The sequence below is a fragment of the Monopterus albus genome, unplaced genomic scaffold, assembly GCF_001952655.1.
Source record: "Monopterus albus unplaced genomic scaffold, M_albus_1.0 scaffold76.1, whole genome shotgun sequence".
Classification (NCBI taxonomy): Eukaryota; Metazoa; Chordata; class Actinopteri; order Synbranchiformes; family Synbranchidae; genus Monopterus; species Monopterus albus.
In genome coordinates this window covers 1,192,028-1,214,051 of record NW_018127956.1, presented here as the reverse complement: position 1 = coordinate 1,214,051, position 22,024 = coordinate 1,192,028, and the positions used below count along the sequence as shown (strand labels likewise).

General features: G+C 42.3%; 1 protein-coding gene across 3 annotated transcripts in view; it reads right to left on the bottom strand.

Moving 5' to 3' along the window:
- The window catches only part of rhbdl1 (rhomboid, veinlet-like 1 (Drosophila)), a 52,336-nt gene that overhangs the window by 25,038 nt on the left and 5,274 nt on the right, over positions 1-22,024 (bottom strand). For 2 of the 3 annotated variants that reach the window (XM_020606293.1, XM_020606292.1), the window contains 2 exons: positions 7,698-7,856; positions 149-373 (listed from right to left, as the gene is read on the bottom strand). In XM_020606293.1, the coding sequence (XP_020461949.1) occupies positions 149-373; positions 7,698-7,763 (291 nt within the window). In that variant the 5' untranslated portion in view covers positions 7,764-7,856. Of the gene's footprint in view, positions 1-148; positions 374-7,697; positions 7,857-14,976; positions 15,459-22,024 lie in introns of those variants that run through there. The other variant, XM_020606291.1, reaches the window with a different exon arrangement.

Genomic DNA, 22,024 nt, shown 5'->3' with positions numbered 1-22,024 from the left:
AGTGCATAAAATAATACAGGTGAAAAATGTTTTAACACCTGAATTAGTGGGGATAAATCAATAGAACTCTCTACATTCACATCACGTATCACTGGCACAAGATTTATCCACTGAACCCCAAGACAACCTGATAATGTCATCCCCTAACCTGGACGATGGTGACAATGGCAATGAAGACTGGCGGTGGACAGAGGCGGTTCTGGTGGAAGTACCAGCGTCGGTCTGTCTCACAGGGCAGGATCTCATAGGCCACATAGCGAACAAAACGTTTGTACAGACCCAGGCCCGTCTCGTCCAGCAGGATCTCCCTTTGCAGCGTGCGGCGGCCATTGGCGATGGCACGTCGGAAACTGCTGGAGCGTTTGCTGCTCATCTGAGAAAATGATGAAAAAAAAAAACATACATGTGTAATACACTGTGGGCAACCACTTGGATTTTAAAGAAACCTGAGGAAAGTGGAGAGTTAGATGAGAAGATTGGCATCACTCTTAAGTCTCAATTTTTTTAGCTGACAGGCCAGATGATTGTGAGTTTATGTAAACAGCTAGACAGATACAGGATCATTTGCTGCATTTGTTCCATGTCGCTCAAAGGCTTAATGTCATTTTTAAACTTGCCTCAAGTTGTTTTATAAGCATTACTGTCAGCAGCTGGAGGAGGACACACCTTACCACGATGATCTCATCATTGTCTGCAGCTGAATTTCTCATCTTAGCAATTAAATCCATAACTTTCTTCACAGTAAGTGGAAGGATAGTTTTTTTTCATATGATGTGTGACGGTTTATTTAATTCCTACTTCTAACATCAAATAGTCAGTGGACAGATTGGAGACAAGTGCATCTTCTTTTAGGACTTTTTCTGTTGTTCTGACGTTGTTCAGAGGCTCCAGTGAACAGTAAAGCTTTGCTTTTGCTATTTATTCATGCTAAATGGTTGGATATCTGTTCTTGCACATCACAGCATTCCACAGGCAGGTTTTTTTTTTTGTATATATTATTTTTATCTTTTAAACTTTACCATTTGTTTATTTGATTTTGTTTTTTTGCATGCGTTGACTAAGTGGAATCACTTATATCACACAAAATGTCTAAAGGTCTGTCATTTTCTATATTAACAATATTTTCAACACTCCCCATATAGAGACTAAAACCAACAATGATTTGCCTCTTCTCACAGTTAATGTCAGTCAGTACTGGATCAGCTTATTTTGTTTGTGCCATAGACCTGTGTTGTTCAAAAACGATTAAAAACACAGGGAAACACACCCTTTTCACTGAGTGACATAATTCTTCATTATAAAAACAAGCCAAATTTTTGTTGAACATATCCAGGGATCTCATGCATGGGCTGTAAAAGGTTATGACCCTATGGAGCCTTTGTGGCAACACAAATCAAAGGCTTGTTTCTTAATGAGGAAACGTGTCAACCAGTGCCCTGATGTGTTTCACTGATGTGAGTTTAATTGTTTTTGAACAACAGCGGCGGTCTATGGGACAGATGAATAAGATAATCCAGGACCGACAGATTCACAGACATTAACTGTGAGTAGAGGCAAATCATTGCTGGTTTTAGTCTCTGTATGAAAAGTGTTGAAAGTACTGTTAATATGAAAAATGACATTATTCTTTAAAGCATCTTAGCATGTTAAAACAGCTCATTTTTGTTCAACACTTTGATGCATTATGCAGTTTAATAAAACCACCATCTATACAAGTGGCAGTAAAAAAAAATTATTTCAATTTATGCAGAAATTATATACAAATATCCCTTTATGTCACATATCTCAGTAGCAATGAAAATACTAATTTCTAAGGACTGGTGATCACAACATTCCTGGCTGAAACGAAACTTGAATCATATATAAATGTTTTTTTTCCCATTAAATCAAAGTGAAAGTGTGACTGTTGGCAGGGTTGATTGCAGCTCAGACATCATTACAAACAAACTGCTGAAGTGATGTTGCCCTTGAAAAGCAAATCTTAGTTCAGAGTGTGTGTGTGTGTGTGTGTGTGTGTGTGTGTGTGTGTGTGTGTTCACATTATCACAGACTCCAGGTTTGCTTAGTGAGCAGGAGCTCTGCTGCAGCCTGCAGGCCAGCAAGGCCAGATCACAGCAAGTTCTTTAATAGAGGATTAGGATGAAAACTATCCTAATGCCACTATATTGACAGCAGAGGAAGAGAACTGTCAGGATAACAAACACAGACAGCTCGTTTCTGCCCGAGTTCCCACTGAAAATACTGTCTCACCAGGGATCGTTTAGTGTCAACATCTGCATTAGCATGGCTGCTTCACAGGTAGAATTTACTGATACTCAAAGGCACCGCCACATGCCTGTTAATCTCTAATGTAGCTAAAATACAGGTCCTTTGAGGACAACTTGCTGACTAAGCGACAATAAAACTGTGTTACAATGTATTGTGACACTTTATGAAAATAAGTTTCTAGGAAACAGCAGAGGGGGAAGAAAGCGGGCATGTGGGCAGCAGCTGTTGCTGTTAGCAGTATAAATCAACAACAGCAGATCCCATGTGTAGGTTTCTCATAATAGTAACCTTAAACACAATGGCAGCTTCATGTGAAGTGTAATGAAATCTGCCGAGTGGACCTGTAGGGAGTACAACCACCATAAAAGCACACCATTGGTAATTCATTAGACAGACCCTGCTGCTTGTAGACTCATTATACCGTATATAGACACAACATGGGGCATAGTGTGGGTCAGTTTCCATAATGGCTAATGGCTACTAGAGGACAAGGATTGTAAATAAATGAGCAAATAATGAAGAAATAATGAACAGATTGCTCCAAAATTGGAAGCGGTTGCTTCTTTTCCTTTTGAAAAAAATGACTCAGGAAAAACAGGAAAAGTGCAAATCCCTTTTGGAAATTAGCAGATAGGACATAGTACTGTAACTACCCTGACTGTGGGTAATTATGACACCCTAGTGGCTGTATAGTGAGGGTGTGAGGGCCTGTTGTACAGTGATAACCAGAACAACAAGCTGGGCTACTGACTTGTCTGCAGATGGAGGGATGCATATTTAGTATGGAAATCAAGCCTGGAAAATGCAATTATATTTGAGGCATGAATGAAAGAAGAAGAAGATGAGTGGAGGGGCACTGGAAAGCAGAGAAGGGGAAATGAAGAATGGAAAATGAGATGCCTGCCTTGTTGAGCTTAATTTATAGATTCTGGAGGCCACCAGTGGATGGTGAAAGTGAGACATCTCCTTTCTCATTCTAAATATCTTCATATTAATGAATTCACAATGAAAATGAAGACGTGTACTTGTACAAAGAGGAAAGGTGCAACAGAGAGGTTAAGGGATGTAAATATAATTGTGCTGTCTTCTTCTGTTGGTTTTCTTCTCTAAATAGTCTCTGTTCTGAACTTATTTAATCTGTATTTGGCTCAGTGACACCATTTGCCACCTCTTCACCTTGTATCTTCAATTCAGACCACCTGTGTGCAAATTTGTTCCCCTGAGAGACAGCTGAACACAGCTGTCATTCTGCCTCACCTTCTCGACATGCAGGACTGCCGCCTCTAAGTGAGCATTAGCAGCCTTTTGAAGTGACGACAGGAGAGAGATAGAAAACAGACTATAAGTCACACATGAGCAGCCAGAACCTGAGATAATGTGCTGAGAGGAGTGATGATGCAAGGTGCGCAGACATCACATAAAACATGGGGGAGGGGCACCTCTGACTTTTGCATCCGTAATGGTGGAAGTTCCTGACAGAGCAATGTCTGCCAGGGAATAATTGATGCTGAGGCTAAAAGCACAAAGATAAAGATACCTTTTTCCTTTAGGGATGGCTGAATGGGCCATTCTGACAGCAGTGTGTGTGTGTGTGCGTGTGTGAGTGTGTGTGATTGAGAAACAGCAAGAATTCACCCTCTGTGCTATGTGCTACCTACTGTACAGGCTACACTCAGCTCTAGTCATTTGTTCTTGATCGATTTATTAGACACACCACATGGTCAATACCTCACTGCTCAATACTAATTAGTAATAACAATTTTAAAAATGTGGTTTAAAGGCTATTAAGGTGTCTGTATTGCAGATGCCAAAAAAATAATCCATTAATTTTCCTGATTTTTCCCAGAGTTTATGGTGGCTACCACTTTTGTCACTATCGCTGACACATTATTAATAGAACAATACAAATATGTTGGCAATTAACCGATCTTGCATAGCAATTCACCAGCACCAGGCTAACAGTGTCACTGTGCACATTTGCCATCTAATTTGTGGGTCATTTAGAAGACTAGAATCCCCCTCTCCCTTGTTCTCTCTCTCTTTCTCAGACAAACTCACTGCAGATCTCAGCCTCACTGATTCTACTCTGGCCCAGATATTCAGGTTCTTTCTTGCCCAAATCCTTTTAAAATGAGAGTTCACCTTTTATCCCTCTGAGCAGTTTTCGGCCCCAGCCTTCCTTCATGGTTTAATCATCGTGGTGCTAAAACTTTAGAAAAACTACCTTCACATTCAGGACACTTAAGCAAAGTGCATCACTTTTAGTTGCAGCCCATTTGAAACAGAAAGCCTCGAATGGAGTTTGGTGTGAGATGTGATGTTGAAAGGTTACATCAGTGTCCCTGGAGAGAGGTGATAAGAGAGGTGGTAATCTCTAAATATGCATCTCTACCCAACTAATTAACTATGGCAGCCATTTTGGATCTCCGTTGAATATTAGCCAAATTAGCACCCAAAGGAAAACAATGATACACTTCTTTAATTACACATCTAGAAAATGATAGCATCACAGGAAACTCAACTGATACATATAGACTCACACACAGGAATATATCTGACTTGAGGATGGCCAGGTTTTACACTCCCTTCATAAACAGATGCTTGTCTATTACAGAACTTTCTCCATGAAGCCCTATCACAAACTTTGACACCCTGTGTGTCTCTGTTTGTCTGTTACTGTGCGAAAAAATGTCACTGCGAGTAAAATGGTTGTCTTGCTGTGTGGGATTATTGTGCAAATGTACTGTGAATTAGTAATCAGATACAGACCTATTCACTGTGGTTGTGTATGTGTGAATGAGTGAGTACTTATATAGCTATACATTGTGAGGACCAGTTTCATATTAGGGGAGTAAGGACACTTTGGTCTGTTCTCCCTTTCTGGCACCCCGTTTCAAAGACTTGGTTTTAGGATTAAGGTTAAAATTAGGTTTGGGTCAGGGATAGGGTGAGGATTGAGTGTAAGCATTTAATTTTGATGGTCAAGATTAGGGAAAGGGGCTGGGTGAAGCAGTATGTCAATAAATGTCCTCACAAAAACAGCTATACAAATGTGTGTGAGTGTATAGCACCTCAAGACAGATTTTAGCAGAGCGTTACTTATTCACCCTTGTGGCTGAACTGGTGGAGTTTTCTAGCTAAGGTCGCCCTGCGTGAAAGATGAGTTGAACGAGAATGTTGTCAGAGACAGTCTTACACACACATGCACTAGAGAAGCTGTTGCCTAACGGTGCAATTCAAACACATTTACACCCACTGAGATTTGAGAAAGCAGCACGGCTTCACGGCTGCACCGAGTGAACGTAGAACAACAGATCAGAAGAATGCTGAACACCCGTTAAAGACACAGCTGAGAGAATTCTCAACAGCTTGTGGACTAAAAGCACTGACATGGCCTGTAGAGAGAGAGACCAGCATATTCTGCACCTTCTTATGCTCATTTTAATAATGAACACTATGGTCAAGGCCAGACCACAAATCAATCTCAGCACCAGAATTTAGGCTCTGGCTATAATATGATGGTAGCATTGAACTTTCCAAATCAAAATACAACTGTTATTTGTCACATGGAGTGCTACTTATTAATCTGCCTGAAATATATAGATGTGAACGGAGACTGAGAGCAGAGCAAATAACGGAAGGGAGAAGCCAAACTAAAGCAAATGAGGACACTGGAGATTTAGGTAAAAATGATCAAACTCAGAGAGCAGCAGAGAGGAAAGAAAATAGGAGAGCAAAAATTCTGGTGATGACCTGGTGGAAAATGCCAAGCAACATACGACACTCTCCCCAAGGCAGCCTGGAGCTCATCCCAGAGAAAGGAGACCTGCAGAGCTCACACATCACACGCTGCACAACGGGAAGCCCGATTCACATCAACATTCGAATACCCTCTACATTAGTCAGCAAATCTGTACTGGCAGTGCTCATGTGTATGAATGAGAGCCTGTCTGCATTTGTATGTCAGGGAGAGGGAAGTAGTGAGACAGAGAGTGGGTGACTGCAATTAATAGTAAATGGCTTAAAAGTCTTTGCATATATGCAAACTGTGTGCACGTGCAGAATGTTGTGGGTATGGTCTACATTTGTTCACGTGCGTAGATCAGAAAACAAATCTGTAAAATCAAACCTGGGGGTCGATATCTATGTAAGCCTGGGCGATCTCAAATTACCTCCGATTACTGCCTGCTACTGCCAGCGCTGGGCTAATCGAAGGCAATTTGCATTTGGCTGATGGGCAATTTTATAAGTGTCTCCCTGATGCCGTTGGAGGTAGGGTCGTTTTTTTCCCCCACCTGGCATATGCTCACAAAGAGCGTGGAATCAAAAAGCAAGAAATAAGATCTGTGCACACAAGGAGGATGATATTACATGGCTCACAGAGTGAGGGTTTGAAGATTCACGGAAATGAGATGGTTTCGAAAAAAATAACACCACCTGAAAAATGGCAGAGGCAGGGAGCTAAGAGGGAGAGCTGATGTAAAGGAGAGGATGCACAGTGGGAGCAGCACCCAGTGGTTATTTCTCTGTAGCAACACAGACCTCAGAAATGTTACCTGCTCCAAATTGAGTGGCCTAGTGCGGCCTGCGTTACATACACTAGGTAGCACAACAGAAGAGGAAAGAAAGAGATTAAAAGAAAAATAACGATAAATGAAGAGAGAAAGCAAGAGAGGGCGAAATGAGCTAAAAGAATTTAAATATGCACTGCGGTGAATTAATCACGCTGCTTACACTCGTATGGTGCCAAAAGCCGAAGGCAGGTCCTCATCTGTGCACTCAGAGAGAATCAGCCTTTCACATATAAAGTTCTGCATGAATTTTTAATAGGAGCACAACTGTAAACAGATAGGTGAAGAGGCAAGAAATGAATAGTAAGAAGAGGAAAAGTCTGACCTCATATTCATAGCAGGCAGCTGCAGTTAAAAGAACTTAATAATCCTCAGACTCATATCAGTAGCCCATATAAAACATTTTCAAACATATTCTTGCATTGTATACATCTTGCTGCTGTTAGAACTTCAACAATGCTATGCAACAACACTATTCAATATATTAGTCTAAATACATCAGTTATAATAAATGACATTTGCTGCTTTAACATTGCGGTTCTGTCAGCATCTTGATGATATTTTCTAATACTTGCTGTGCACTGTTTGTGAGATTAAGTGTCTGGGTTTACCAACATATTAACTGAAACAATTGATCCTCCTTTTGCAGGACAATGACCTGAATGGTTGAGTCAATTTTTTGCCCTGCAGAGCTTGCAGGCTTTGTCTGAATCAATTCTGTAACCTTTGTGAAATCCAACAGAAATGTCTGTATGTGTGGAGATTTGTGTCTGTGCTGTAGGATATGAAACGCTTTGTGTCTCCCTCTGTGTTACTATCTGCATCAATATACAGTAAGTGCATCTGGTTTCCACTCACCAGCTCAATGAGCTCCTGGTAGCACACCTGTCCCTCTTCATTGCTCTGGACAAGGGCTAACAGCATGTCCAGTTTGGATGGGTCCAGCTGCAGCTCATGGTGCTCCACCAGGCTGGTGAAGTTCTCCACTGCGATGAAACCGGTGTTCTCTGGGTCCAGCTGGAAAAACAACAGCTCACTCTCAGACCACTGGGATAAAAATGGTGTGAAAAGTGTTTCTAGTTATGACTTTTTTCAGTAAAAAACAGCACAGAGTGCGACTATCCTGAGGGAGAGTGCATCAGTATAGACAGCTGAGACATACACACAGGGCCTCATAACAACAAATGAGAGCCACAGGGTGAAAAGCATCAGCTCAGGCAGTGACACCGGTATTAATTAAGCTGTGTTGCCTCTATGATGCCTTTGAACGAAAAAGCCCCATTCAACCTCATTAAAGAAGCAGGACTGCAAAGGAAAACAGCAGAACAAATGCTGAGGTTAGGAGTGGTGAGAGAAGACAGGTGGGCATGTCAATGTAATATACAGTGACCTGCAGGTTCCCTGGAATAAATGTGGTCTCAGTCTTTGTCTCCAAGTGGGCACTTCATTTGACTGTGAGAGTCCATCCTTGGTCACAATCGTGACTCACACCCAGTGTGGTGTTTATAGTCACCACTCACTCACTGAGGTCCACAACCCTATGGGTTATTACTGCTGATGCCTGTATGCCAGGGCTATTCCTCATAATTGATTTAAGTGAGAGAGTGTCATAAAAATGGCTGAGCGTGGTTGTCCAAAATAGTGCCGAGTTAAAAATGGCTTTTAAAGTATAGGGTGTGTATCTTCCCTTGGTTTATGTAATGTGTTGGGTTTTTTGGGCAGCTACACATACTTATTTGATTTTCCTGCCATACCATTGCCTCTTAAATGCAATTCAATTGCTCTCCAATGGAGTGTTAATTTCTCATGCCAGCTCCCCGTAGTGCATCTGACTGTGTTTGTGGAAATGTGCCTGAGGACAATCTGGAGCAGTACAAAGAGACAACATGGGAAGAGCCCTCACTGCTTCTCATTTTACCGTTTCTTGAATGCTAACACAGCCTCATTAGGTTTCGGGTAGTAAACCAACAGCCTCTTGTTGCCCCAGGGAGGAGCGAACTTTCCGATGTTGCGTCATTGTGGAGTCAGTCATGCAGGATCATCGTTGCCCGCGTCATGAGTCCGCAGGATGAATCTCTGTCTAGGCTGTCTGAGTCTGAACTGAGCTTGCTCTGACATGGTTAGGTAAAGGTGTTACACCGACTACATGAGAGTAGTATCGAACTGCACTGCGTCTCTACTGCAGGAGGCTCAAAGGAGCAAACCTCATCAATCAGGGAATCCATTTGTTTGAGAGTGTGTGTGCTTGTGTACCTGTCTAAATGTATTTAATGTACGTAGTTTTCTTCCAGAGGTTTTCTAGTCATCTAGTTGAACAGAAACATCCATTTAAATCCATTTAATCTGCCTTTCCTGAACACTTATTTATTCACCTGGGAGAGCATAGGGGAGGCAGAAACTAATGGGTTAGTTTTGATGATGCTTGACTCAAGTTGAGTGTTTTCCCACTGGCTGATGTAGTGGAAGGATTTTGTTATGATATTTTTCCAGTACGCTGGGTACACAACACAATTTTGTAGGAGGAAAACTGCTTTTAAGTGATATTAGTCATGGCTCGGTACATACACAACCATTGTGGTCGCCAGGGCAACTATTGATAAGGCTCTTAATGTCACTTTTTAACTGAAGATTGTGCACACATGAAGGGCAAAATCCACAGAATCTCTCAGCCTTGGTCACTGTCCCTCACACATTTTACTGTAATCTCAACAGGTTCCATGACAGACAACAATCTCAGGGTGGCTTGAAATGCACGTAAAACCAAATTTATAAGTAAAAATTAACCAAGATGAGGAAGAAAATGGGCCCAGGTCTCATTTTAGATAGTCCCCTTAACTGTATGTTCTATGGACATTTGTTAAAACACGGCCCCATCCTTCCCTTGGTGAGAGCTGAACAAAATGGTGCCAATATGGTGAGTGTTTGTGATGTGTAGACCACCAGGATGACATGTGAGGAATACAGGGGGTGAAGAAAGGACAAAAAAGAAGCAAGAGTCAGGAGGTAGGAAAATGGAAGAGGGAGGTGGGGGGCTCAGTTAGTGCAATTAAAGAAATGAAAAAAGAAATTAAAGCAACAGTAGGAGGAGGAGAAGGTATGAAGCAGAGAAGAGAAGAAGACAGACAGCCAGGGAGGAGGCAGAAATGAATCGAAGACGCACACAGAATAAAAATTCTATTATTCTGTGTCTTCCTAACAGAGCAATCCGGCAGTGATTCCTTTTCTCTTTCCTATAAGGGGGCTGTGACACACTCCAATACTCTGCATCCATTTGCCACAGAGGGGAGATAGATCAGATTCTAATGTGCTCCTGGCTCAGCCCAGGCTGGCAGAGGGAACAGAGAGCCACACCGGAGACGTCTGATTACTGTCAGCCTCCATATGTCAGCACATCACTACACGTACAGCAGCAGCACAAACTCAGACACAGCGACACACTGTATATGGCTGTGAGCATTTACACAGACCAAGTGTTGATGCTGAGCTGTCATACTGCACAGGTACTAGTCTCTTCATAGTCTGACCTTACTCAGGAAGAATGTTCCATAGGAAAGACTGTCTGCTGAGGATACAAAGTGGAGGACTGGTTCTTGTAGCCAATTAGGGTTATCAGTTATGGAGTTGAGGTTCACTCAGATGAATGAATGTTGGCAAGGAGAGTGTTTTTTTTTTGGGCAGGCTGGTGACGTGTGTAAATGGAGGGGGGACAGAGAGAAGAAAGGGTTGGAAGAAGAAGGGATATAGCACAAAGAGAAGTAGTTATTGAAGCGATCCAACACTGTTGAGGGCGACACTTTGACAAGCTGTATGTGTTACTATGGTTACAAGTTGCCTGTGTGTCATCCCTTTCTTGCATTACCCCCTCTTTTTCCCCCCGGACATATTGGCGTTTGAGAGGCGAAGGAAAGACACAAAAGGGGAAGAGAAAAGGCGATGAAAGGAGGGAAGCATACAAATGCCTTAGAAGGGAACAAAAAATGAATATAGTCAGATAGAAAGGGCCTAATGACATAAGAATTAGGTGGTAATAAGACGAATGGAGGGTTTAGATGTGACGGGAGGTGGGGCAGATGATTACAGATGGAAGGAGGAAGTGCTAAGGGAGAGATAGCAACTGAACTTGGCTGGCTCAAAAGCAGCTGGGAGGAGACAGAGAAGGCCCAGGATGAAAACGTATCCATGAGTACGAGAAGGAGGACAGCAAAAAGGAGTGGAATGCTTACTGCAGGGGAATGATCTCAGTGTTAACTCGTGGGGCCTCTATTACCTTTAGTGCAGTGACCCCGACTGACCCCAGCCCACAGCTGACTTATCTGTCTGTTCCACAGGGGCTCAAGAAGGAAGCCTCCAGCCCGAGGGCAAACCATAAAACTTTAGCCATAACAGATGTACAGCCACTGGGCTAAAACACAGGCAGTCCTATCATCCTACCCTGTGTGTAGCACTAGCAGATTTGTAAGTTAACCAAAACACCACCAAACAACAAATCAAGAGAATAACTGGCAGATTAATCAATAATAAAAATAACTGCCAGCACTAGGCCTAAATCTTATTACCTTATACATTTCTGATTACACACATTAAATTAGGATGTACTTTGTATAATGCTGTGCTTGCATGCACTTTAACAATAATTACTACCTGGTCAAATATACTGAAATCATTAAACTGAAATTACTTCCATCAAGGCAACACAGAACGAAAATCCAAAACAATACAACACTGAGACAACAGATTTTTTTGCACACCGAAAAGGTATGGCTGACGCTACAGATTATAACATCTGTTCTTTTTAGAACTCTCTCCTGCTGTCAAAAGCAAGAGTAAACATCGATTCATTATCTATGCTGCTTATCCAGGGTCGCAGGAAGGCTGGATCCAATCCCAGCCGACACTGGACAAGGGTACACCCTGGACAGATGCCCAGTCTATCACAGGGCTGACACTTACTGAAAGGTTAGTCACCGATCAACCTAACCTAACGTACACATCTTTGGACTGTGGGAGGAAGCCAGAGTACCTGGAGAAAACCCACACAGGCACAGGTCGACAACAAGGTTCAAACCTGGAACCTTCTGAGGCAACACTACTAACTACTGCCAAGAGTAAACAAAAAGTCATAATATCTTTACCAGACCAATTACCAAAATGGTGCTTTGATCATACACCAGTGCTGGAGTTTGAACAGTTAATTCTAGGGGTTGAAGGAACAGTACTTACTCATTGGAAAATAGTGATCATAACTTCCATGACATGGAAATGCAGCACCAGCACGGTTCCCAAGTTCAGTCTCAACAACATGGTGCTAACCCAGTGGCACAGAGCCAACACTACAGACTACTTTGGTCTCTGTGAACAAGACTGTCAAGCCTTAACGGGGCTGTGTATCTGCAGAGGGCAGTGGCATTTACAGGGAAGACCATATTTGCATGAAATCAGATAAAGCCTAGTGGTGGCCTAGTCTCTGCTGCCCTCAGGACTCACTGGTGTTAACTAACAACTGGGCCACTGACTCTGTAATTATCACAATGCATGCTCTTTCTACCCTGCTGTTACCATCATTATGCACAATCTTTACCACTGTGGCACTGCAATGTGATGGCCATAAGAGCCAAGCCAGTATCTCTCCTCAAGCGGAGAGACATCCAAGGAATTTTCCTTAATGCAAACAATCATCTGACCACATTTCCTGGTGTTATAACACAGTGTAAACATCCAGAGGCATTTATAGCTCAATGCAAATTAGCATCAGGGAATGATAAAAGGGGACAGTAAACATGTCACAATAGAATTCAGAACCCTTCGTCCTTATGGTGGAGATAGAAATAAGCCAGACAGGAACTGAAGGACCCGTGGGAGAGATATTCAGCAACTAATGCTGATAGCACACTTCAGTGGCTGAGTGCTACCAACTATCAAGTTGCTTTATTGTTGGCGCTGACTATCAGAGAAGCCGTGTCTCTGTGTGCATATTCCGATCATGAGCATATGCGTGAGCCCGCACAGGCCAGAAATAGCCTGAGCTCAGCATTGAAACCTCCTGCAGACAAAGACTAATAAACTCAGTCATATGATGCCACTGTTGCTTTTCTTTTTCTTTACCCATGCAGCATTTTCAAGTGGTGCAGTGTGACAGGGTTACAAAATCTCCTCTACTTTAGATCCACAATGTTCACACAAACTAAACATGTCCAGTTTGTCTTTAGTGCAGAAAATCACATACTGATTTAGGAAAACTGAAAAACACACACAAAGGCATTAAAGTTTATTGCACATCTCATGCATGTTTTTGCTCTTGTGGAGTAGAGGACAGTAGGATACTGTGGTCACTGTGGGGAGCCTCCAGTGAATGTGACCAAATAAATTTGGAGGACAGAGCTGCAAAAACATGAAGCACGTTCTGCAAAATATGTTCCTGGATGAAGATGAGGGAGAAAAAAGCACCCAGTGTTTAGGCAGGCAGAAGGCTTAGTTAAAAACAAGTGTACCTGTTTGCCATCCAAAAATCAGCTGGCAGATTTTACTTAATTCTAGATTAATTAGAGAGACCTTTGCTAAATAAAAAGCTGCTCCATGGAGTCCCAAAGGTGGAAAAAGCCTGTCATCAGCCAGTTTGAGTGACTTGGTCTAGACTTGAGCTTAATAGGACTGTGGTCTGCTCAACTGTGGCCTTGCCTATATGAACATACTGACACAAGCAGAGTAAACCCTACAGTCAATACCAACAACCAGCTGTTTACAGTGTGGTAATACTGGATTCATCTACAGCCCAGGACCTTCAAAAACAGATATGGACACAGATAAATCAGTCTCAGCATTTAAAAAATGCCTGTAAAAAAAAAAAAAAAGTATATATATATATTTTTTTTTTTAAAGAAAGACATCACTTACTAGTTAAATGACTCAGTGTGACTGCAGAGCATTTTCTCACTCAACCCACATCGGCTTTCTCAACCTCTTATAAAAACACATGCATTCATAAAAATGCAACTGTGTGTGTGATCAGAGACACACATCCTCCCCAAGGCTCACCAGTTTGTTGATCAATGTGTTGCTGATGGGCCACTCGTGACCCCTAAACCCTGAAGCAACAAAATCAATTTCTCCCTCTTGGATAGAATGACAGCCTGATCTATCTGCCAATCAGCCCCAAAAACAGATAGGCTGGTTCATCATGAAACACAGGAGACACATTACAAAGCTTAGAGTTAAATGCCAGACATGAACGAAGGCAGGAAATACCCATACAATCACATATATGTTCAGGCGCACTGGCCAAATATATACATACTTTCTGGGTAGGATGTGCCTTCAAATCCATGTTGGGTTGTTAATTTTGGAAGTGGTACACCAAAGCTAAATTCAAACATAGATCTGATTGGACAATAAAAACTGCTGTTTGTCTAGACAATTCAAAAAAGCTAGATGCCAAGGGGAACATTTTCACTGGCCTAAATATGGACACCAACACTGGGTAATCACCTTTAACAACAGGGCTGAAACATGGGAAACAGTTTAAACCAAAATCATAACTTCTATTCAGAAGGAAACACTGTGACCTGGGCTTCACAGAAACTGACTCATTTCTTGAACCTTGAAAATAAAACTCAGAATAATATTTGGCTCTTGTGACCCTGAGATGATGTGATTGGGGATTACGAGTCCAAGATGAACCTGGTCTTGTTTATGAATTAGATAAAAAAAAAAAAAAAAAACCCACACACAGACACCTCCATGCACAAACAGCATGACTGTTGCAAGCACTAATGCAGCAGCTATGTGACTTCTCTTTGTTATTAAACATTATTTCATCATTTTCATTTTTCATACCAAGACTAAAACAATCAAATTCACCTATACATCCATTCATAGATCAACCCATTTGCACACAAATCCCTTCCTCCCATTAACCCTCCATAAACCCAGACATGATTGCCCCCCCCCTCCTGCTGTGGCTCATGATCTGACCTCGCATTCTCGGGGCCCACATGGCTCCATGATTCTCGCATCCGTCGTGTTGGCTCTCGTTTTCAGTTTGCCCAAACAGCCCCTGCTATCAATCCTACCATCAGCTCTGATGGTAAGGTGGCCAGGAGCCTGTAACCATAGAAACCTCTGCCGCTGCTTGCTCACTTACCTGCTCTTGTATGAGCTGAAACAGGGAGCTTCTATCCATATACTGGCCAGGGAGGTGAAAGGAGACGCCGAGGACAAGGGCATAGGGAGGAGCAAAAGAGGAGTGGTGGTGGTAAGGATGGGAAAAGGTAGTGGGGGATTCTGTTAAGGTAGCAGCTGGTGCCTAAATTATAGCATCAGGCCCCTTCGTAGCTGCTGTGTCCCCCTTGATGATGGAGAAAGCCTGGTGAGCTGGGCCACTGGTTTTTCCTTGCTGGTGGTGTGTCGCTGGAGTGAGTACCAGTGCTGAGTGTGCAGGCGGCTGTGCAAACCGGCCGTGACTCTGCTCTGTGCCAGCGCAGCGTGGCGCGACAGTAAACCCAGCTTCGCCAGACGACAGGCAGGCACGCAGGAACGGCAGATCCAGCAGTTCTCATTCACTCTCCTCCTCCTCCTCGCCGCTCTCCTCTAGCCCATTGCACTTACTGCTGTCTCTCTCTCTCTCTCTCTCTCTCCTCTCCTCATACACACACTGCACCGCATGCATGCCAATGAGGCAGGGGAGGGAGGAGGCCTCTTTCTTCCAATTGCAGAAGGGGAAGGAGTGGCAAGGGGCTGCAGCTCCTCTCCTCACTACAAGTAAGGCATCTCAGGGAGGGAGCAGGGGATGGGCTCCACTGCGGCTTTGCGCTTACTACTGGAACAGATCCCCCCCCACGCATGTGTCTGGTCTGTTACTGACAGGCACACACTCAAACCCACATACTGTAAACAAGACAGAAGCTACTAATAGTCAGGCATATGGTAAAATCCTAACCATGTAATGAATGTGTGTTTTAGGGATACATAAGACAAAAAAGATGGATTGCACATAATACTACTAACGATATAAATCCCACTGATGGCTCCCAAAGAAAACTATAAGCACTGGCACATTAGCACATTGTATGCACTGCTGCACAATTAAGCATACTCTCACCACCAGCACACATGCACAGACATAAGACTGAATGAGCCTGTTTGGATGGCTCACTGATCCTCCAATGAGCCCAAAGGAATACCACTATGACAATAACATCAGATAGAACCATTATAAGTAATATAAGCTCTGTGTATGTTAATGTGATGCACAATATAAGGACTGAGGAGCAGAGAGGATCAGAACCTAGAAAGAGCTCTGCTTGATTTTACTGAGATCCCCTTTAAAAGGTGACTCCTTTCTGCACAAATCCGCAGTAACCCCTCCTCCACAGGATGCTCATGATGGGGGCGAGGGGGGCATAAATCCTAACTCATAAAATATTCTTCAATGCCTTGTGGTTGACTGTAGCTAAAGATGTTGTCAAGGATGTGTCCCAGTGACAACTTTAGGGAACAGATCACGGTTAGAAGCAGGGGTGTGTTTAGTTCTCTGCAGTGTCTCCTGTGAGATTTATCACCAATACACTAACTCAGCGTCTGGAGTGGTGACAAACAGTGCCTCGCCTGTTTAAGTACCATAACTGCACCAGATGTTTGCATGTTCATTTTCTTATAAACCAGAAGGCCTGTAATTTCTCCTCAATATGAGCAGCATTTTAAAAATATCTGGAGATATTGGCTCAGACTGGGGTTTTTGACTATATGAAGACAGATGTAACTGCTGTACTTGTCCTACTGAACTGGGCCTAGGCCACGTTGAACATGTCAGACCCCCCAGCCTTTCCTCTTTGTCACCATCTGGCATTTTCCTGTTTAAACAAACCCTTAATAGAGGACAGGATTCCCTTCTCTGTGAGGAATGACTGAAATTACTCCATGGGGTTCTTTGTTCAACTACTAATCAATCTCAGAATTCATTTGTCTCCAATACTCTGCAGTTGTGAGCAGGAATAAGACAAATCTAATTACAAGGTCACTGCTGGAGGATATGCAAACTGCAGCGAGTGAGAAAGATTAAAAGACCAACCAAAAGGAAACCAGATTCAACTGTTGCCTTGGTAACCTCACAGGACTCCCATCAAACAATGACACACAAGTAACATGAACTAAAAAAACACCCAGGCTCCTCTACATATTAGAAAAGACAGTGAAGTTATTGTGGCTGTTCGGCATCAGAATAAATGGGCTATATAAATAACATCAGCACAACACAGTCTCTGTTATAAAGCACTATTCAGTCACACACTACCAAATGAAAATGCACAGATGGCCTTGATGGAACAAAAAAAGGAGGTAAACATCATTCCAAACTATACAGTATGAACAAGTTGCCTAGGCCAACAGCCCCACCAAGGGTCATGCCAGAATCACTGTGCACATTACACTGCCACCAAGTGACATTATCCAGATGACTAACGGAGTAAGAAAAGCCTCAAGTGAAACAGGGTGTCTGCTGCCTGGAGCATTCCCAACTGAACATTCTCTCTTGAGTCTGACTGAACCCTTCATGTTCTGTTCACCCCTGGCGGATGGATGCAGACAGCAGGATGAACCCAGGCACTCTGCTCCTCTTTTAACAAGCCCTGAGAGCAGCAGCAGACAAAAAACACTAGTCTACCTTCTGTGGAGCGAGCAGAGAGAGAATAACAAGTCCTTTCAGGGAGGCAAAAACAGACATTAATTAGAACAGCAGCCTGCACTCTTCCTCACCAGCTTAATGACCTCGAGGTCCATAAGGCAGGTGTTTATTTATTGGTGTCTGAGAGAGAATAGTTGTGTTTCTATCAGTGAAATGGCTCATAAAAGGGAGCTATAAATGCATGCCTTAAAGGCCTGAATTCAATGTCTTAATTATGCACAAGCTGTACAGTGCATGTATATCTATATAGAAAGCAGGCTTCTTAAGTACACAGATTGATCAGGTTCACACTGTCCGGTTAAATGAGGATATTAAGATAAGAAGAACCTTTATTAATCCCACAACAGGGGATTTCACACCGTTACAACAGCAAAGAGATAGATACAAGACACTCAGTGTTAAGAATTGATCTAAGAAAGGTCTTTGTCAGGCATTGTCAAACTAGCTCACAGGTACATCGCATTGTTGCTGCAGTTTCATTAAAACTATTGGGAGCTTAGTTCAGTGTGCGGATTTTTTTTTATCTAGCACCTGATAAAATATTTTGGAGGTGCATGCGCTAAGTTTTGTCTTGTTGGATTTTTATATTGGCAAGGCTTTTAGAAAACGTGCTGCAGCTAAGACAGAGGAGAGAAGCAGCGTGTCTTTTTGTTATGAGCCGGGTACGATGTGGTGCAAGACACTTAAATAATCAATATCTAACATGTTGAGTCATACTGCATATGTACTGACATGATATACTGCTACTAAACGTATACATGCTTTTGTGTGCTGTACCTCGTTGAGCCTTATAGTCTAACACCCTAGTCAGACTCACTGGATTCTAATTGCTCTCTCCTACAGAAAGCAATAACCAGAAATGACCTCATGAAATCTTAATTCAGCTGGTTGTTGATGTGGCCCGGTTGAAAGCAGCCAGATCGGTGTCTGAGGCTGTTTCTCTGTGGACATCTGGTTGAGACGGAGTGCTGTCCAGTGTATGCTGGGAAACATTCTTCCCATCTACGACGCCAAAGGGAAGAGAAAGATTTAAACATTAGCTGAGCTGAAAGAGAAGAGAGGAACTCAGAGAGAAGAGCTACAGTCTGAAAGCTCAAGACAAGAGGGAATGAAACTTCAACCACAAGACTGACACTTCAAGGGGATGACAGCACTAACAAAGATTGGTCTTAATTGGTAAAATACAATTAACACAGCATGTTGTCAAATGTGCAGGACCACAGTATTAAAACATTGCTCTGTTTTTCTCTTAGCTGACCTAGTGTTTTATAAATTAAAGAAACAAGTTGTTCTGGGAGATTTCTAGAACCTGGTAGTCAGATGTAATCATGTGAATTAAAAAAAGATGGTGCTTCACACTTGAGCTGTTGAATGTCAAGCAGTTGTGACTGTGCAATAGAGGGAATCACCCACATGATGAAAACTGGCATAAAAATGAATCAGGTCACTGAATGACACAGTTTTAGTCCCAGCTGCAGTATTTAGAAGATCTCCTGGGGACATAAAACAGAAGACATGAAGGAAAGAGAGAGTCAGAAAGAGCAACTTGTACAGGGGAAAGGATTAAGGGAACAGAAAGGGGAAATGAATAAAAAGAGTGACATATTACACATTTTTTAAACTCTGCCAAGATTTTAAGTCATAGGGGAGCCACTCATACAGCTCCATTTGTGCAATATCCATATACTGTCTGGGGATACACCTTCCTCTCAATCATCGATTGCTATCTGTGACATCATAGTGTCACAGTGCCACTTGTAGTTGGGTTGAGCACGTATTTTCTGAGCAGCTTCGTATGAAAGGCTGAGGAGTCTCAGCATTAAAGCCGAATTGTAGAGAGACCTGGTGTTTAAACCTGCAGCAGCATCTTAACTAAGGGCAGTCCTGTCAGCTAACATCCACTTAAGCATGCAAGCAGTGTTAACAAAATAGACACAGTGAGTTAATCCGAAATAACCAGAGCTCATTAAGACTGTGTTTAGAATACAACATATCAACAACATAACATTACTAGGTGCCTTTACTATTTCCACTTAATTACTACCCAGTACAGTTATATGTCCTGAGCAGCACTAATTATATTTATGCCAAGTCTAAAATTATAAGGATGGCAAATAACACTATTAACTTCTTGTCTAAGACTCTACTGCCCTCTGCTGGTGAAATCACCCATGTCAGGAGAAAAATAAAGAATGAAAACTTAATGAGTGAAAACTAAAAATCAATAACTAATTGTTGACTTAAATACAACTAAAATTGTACAGGTGCTTTATACAGCTGTAATTCATATTGGCATCATGCATCCAGCATGACATTTGTGTTGTTGTGGAGTACTTGCATGATTTGCCTCAGTTGGGGCGGAGGGGCCCACCGTGTGATGTCCCTGGTCAGGAGTAAATTAGCAGCACAGTTGGCCAAAAATGTCCTGTCTTCTTAATAATGTATGGTTTATTATTTTATAAAACTAGGGGTTTTAATTTACTTTTTACATGCATGTAAAATGTGCCACCCCTAGCTGGGATTAGGGCTAATGTAGCATTCTTTAAGAGCAATGTATCAGCGTCAAATCAAATACAACAGTTTGTAGTCGATATCTTACATGTTTAGGTTCATCCAGGAAAACATCAGAAATGTACCGTTACAGCTCCGTAATACACTTTTATTATTATAAAGAATTACTAACTAGTTTATAGTAGGAAAAAAATGTGGCAGGAGAGACAAGAGCGCACAATAGAGTCATCTCTGCTGGCTTGACTGGCAGCTCACAGGTGCTCTGACAGTGACGGCCAATGAGAAGCCCATCCAGTGAGAAATCTGTTATGTGATGGCTGGTTTGACAAATGACATCCTGGAAATAGTTATCTACTCTTCATACTGTGATGATAAATGGAGGGAGTTTTAGAGTAGGCATGACAGGACATCCACAAAGAACGCCTTGGTGTGGGTCAAACCGGAAGGCTTGACTTGGCTCGGCTCTGCAGCAGTCAGCGCGGCACTTGGCTGCCAACACCTGTTCAGACAAACAACTGCTGTCACAACTGTCAAAGCTGAAAAGCCAGCACACACACACTCCACAGAGTGCACTCACGCCCCACATGCCCCATGGACAAGTGTTTTAAAAGTGCTAGTGTGTCAATGTCTTGTTTTCACTTTCTGCTGGCTGTTAGTTTAGTACAGGTCGAATCACCATCGCTAATCACCATTTATCTGCGGCATGGAAATGGGCAACTGAACCAAACAGTCTCTAGCTCAAGGCCTCAAATGGCATTTCAAACTGAGAGATACCGATATTTGCAAGTATATGATAAGACTATGCAAAACAATTAAGCATAAAGAAAGCAAATAGATCTTAAACGATGGAAGATGCAAGAACACGTTTCCCATTTTCCTTTATAAACTACTATAAACTACATCTACATACTATTTTCTGCATCTCTTGGCATAAAGCACTATTATGTAGATGAAGCACATGTAGTGTCTACCATGGAAACAAAGTTGAAGATGCAGTCTAAAAAAAACATCTACTTTGAGCAGAGTTCATGCATTTCCTATTTGCTTTGTCGGTTTTCACACTTCAGGAGCTCCTGTTGTCAATCATTTTCAGAAGTCCAATTGCAGTAACATCCTTTGTGACTACGAGACAAATTTGGCTGCAGTGTTACCAGCAGACACTTCACATCGTCTTTATTTTAACATTACATGTTATCTGATATTTGATTACATTACAATAAATCTGTGGGATTATTTTTTCTTCACATGTCACTGTGTGTAGGCCTGAAGTTTGAATGACTCATTCTTTCTGACATGTACAAGAACAGATCTGGTGAGCAAGTATATTAGTGTTTTGGTAACTCATACTTAGCATACTGATTCTGCAGGTTACTAATTCAAACTAATGCTGAAGACTTTTGACCATCAAACTTTGTTTAAAAAGTGCTTTAACTCAAATATGGTTTTGGGTGCAGGATGATTTCGATTAAGAAAATGTATATTTTAGCCTGAAATTCTTGTGTAAACTGCTTATGACATGTAATTGAGGTAAGTGTAAAGAAACCCTGAGGGCTCATAGCAGAAGAAATGACTCTAGTCTCTTGTCTCTAGGCAGTCTTCTCTTGTAACCTGAGTTGAAAAAAAGATGATCAATTTAACCATATCTGGATTTTAAAGTGAGAATAACTGACTAACTATTCGCATCACACAATGCTTTTAACATAACATGTTCTGTGGTGCAGTGGTTAGCGCCGTTGCCTCACAGCGAGAAGGTTCCGGGTTCGGGCCCCACCCGGGACCTTTCTGTGTGGAGTTTGCATGTTCTCCCCGTGCTTGCGTGGGTTCTCTCCGGGTACTCCGGCTTCCTTCCACAGTCCAAAGACATGCAGCTTAGGTTGATTGGTGTCTCTAAAAATTGCCCATAGGAGTGCATGTGCGTGGTTGTTCGTCTATGTGTTAGCCCTGCGATGGATTGGCGACCTGTCCAGGGTGTACCCCGCCTTCGCCCGATTGCCGGCCG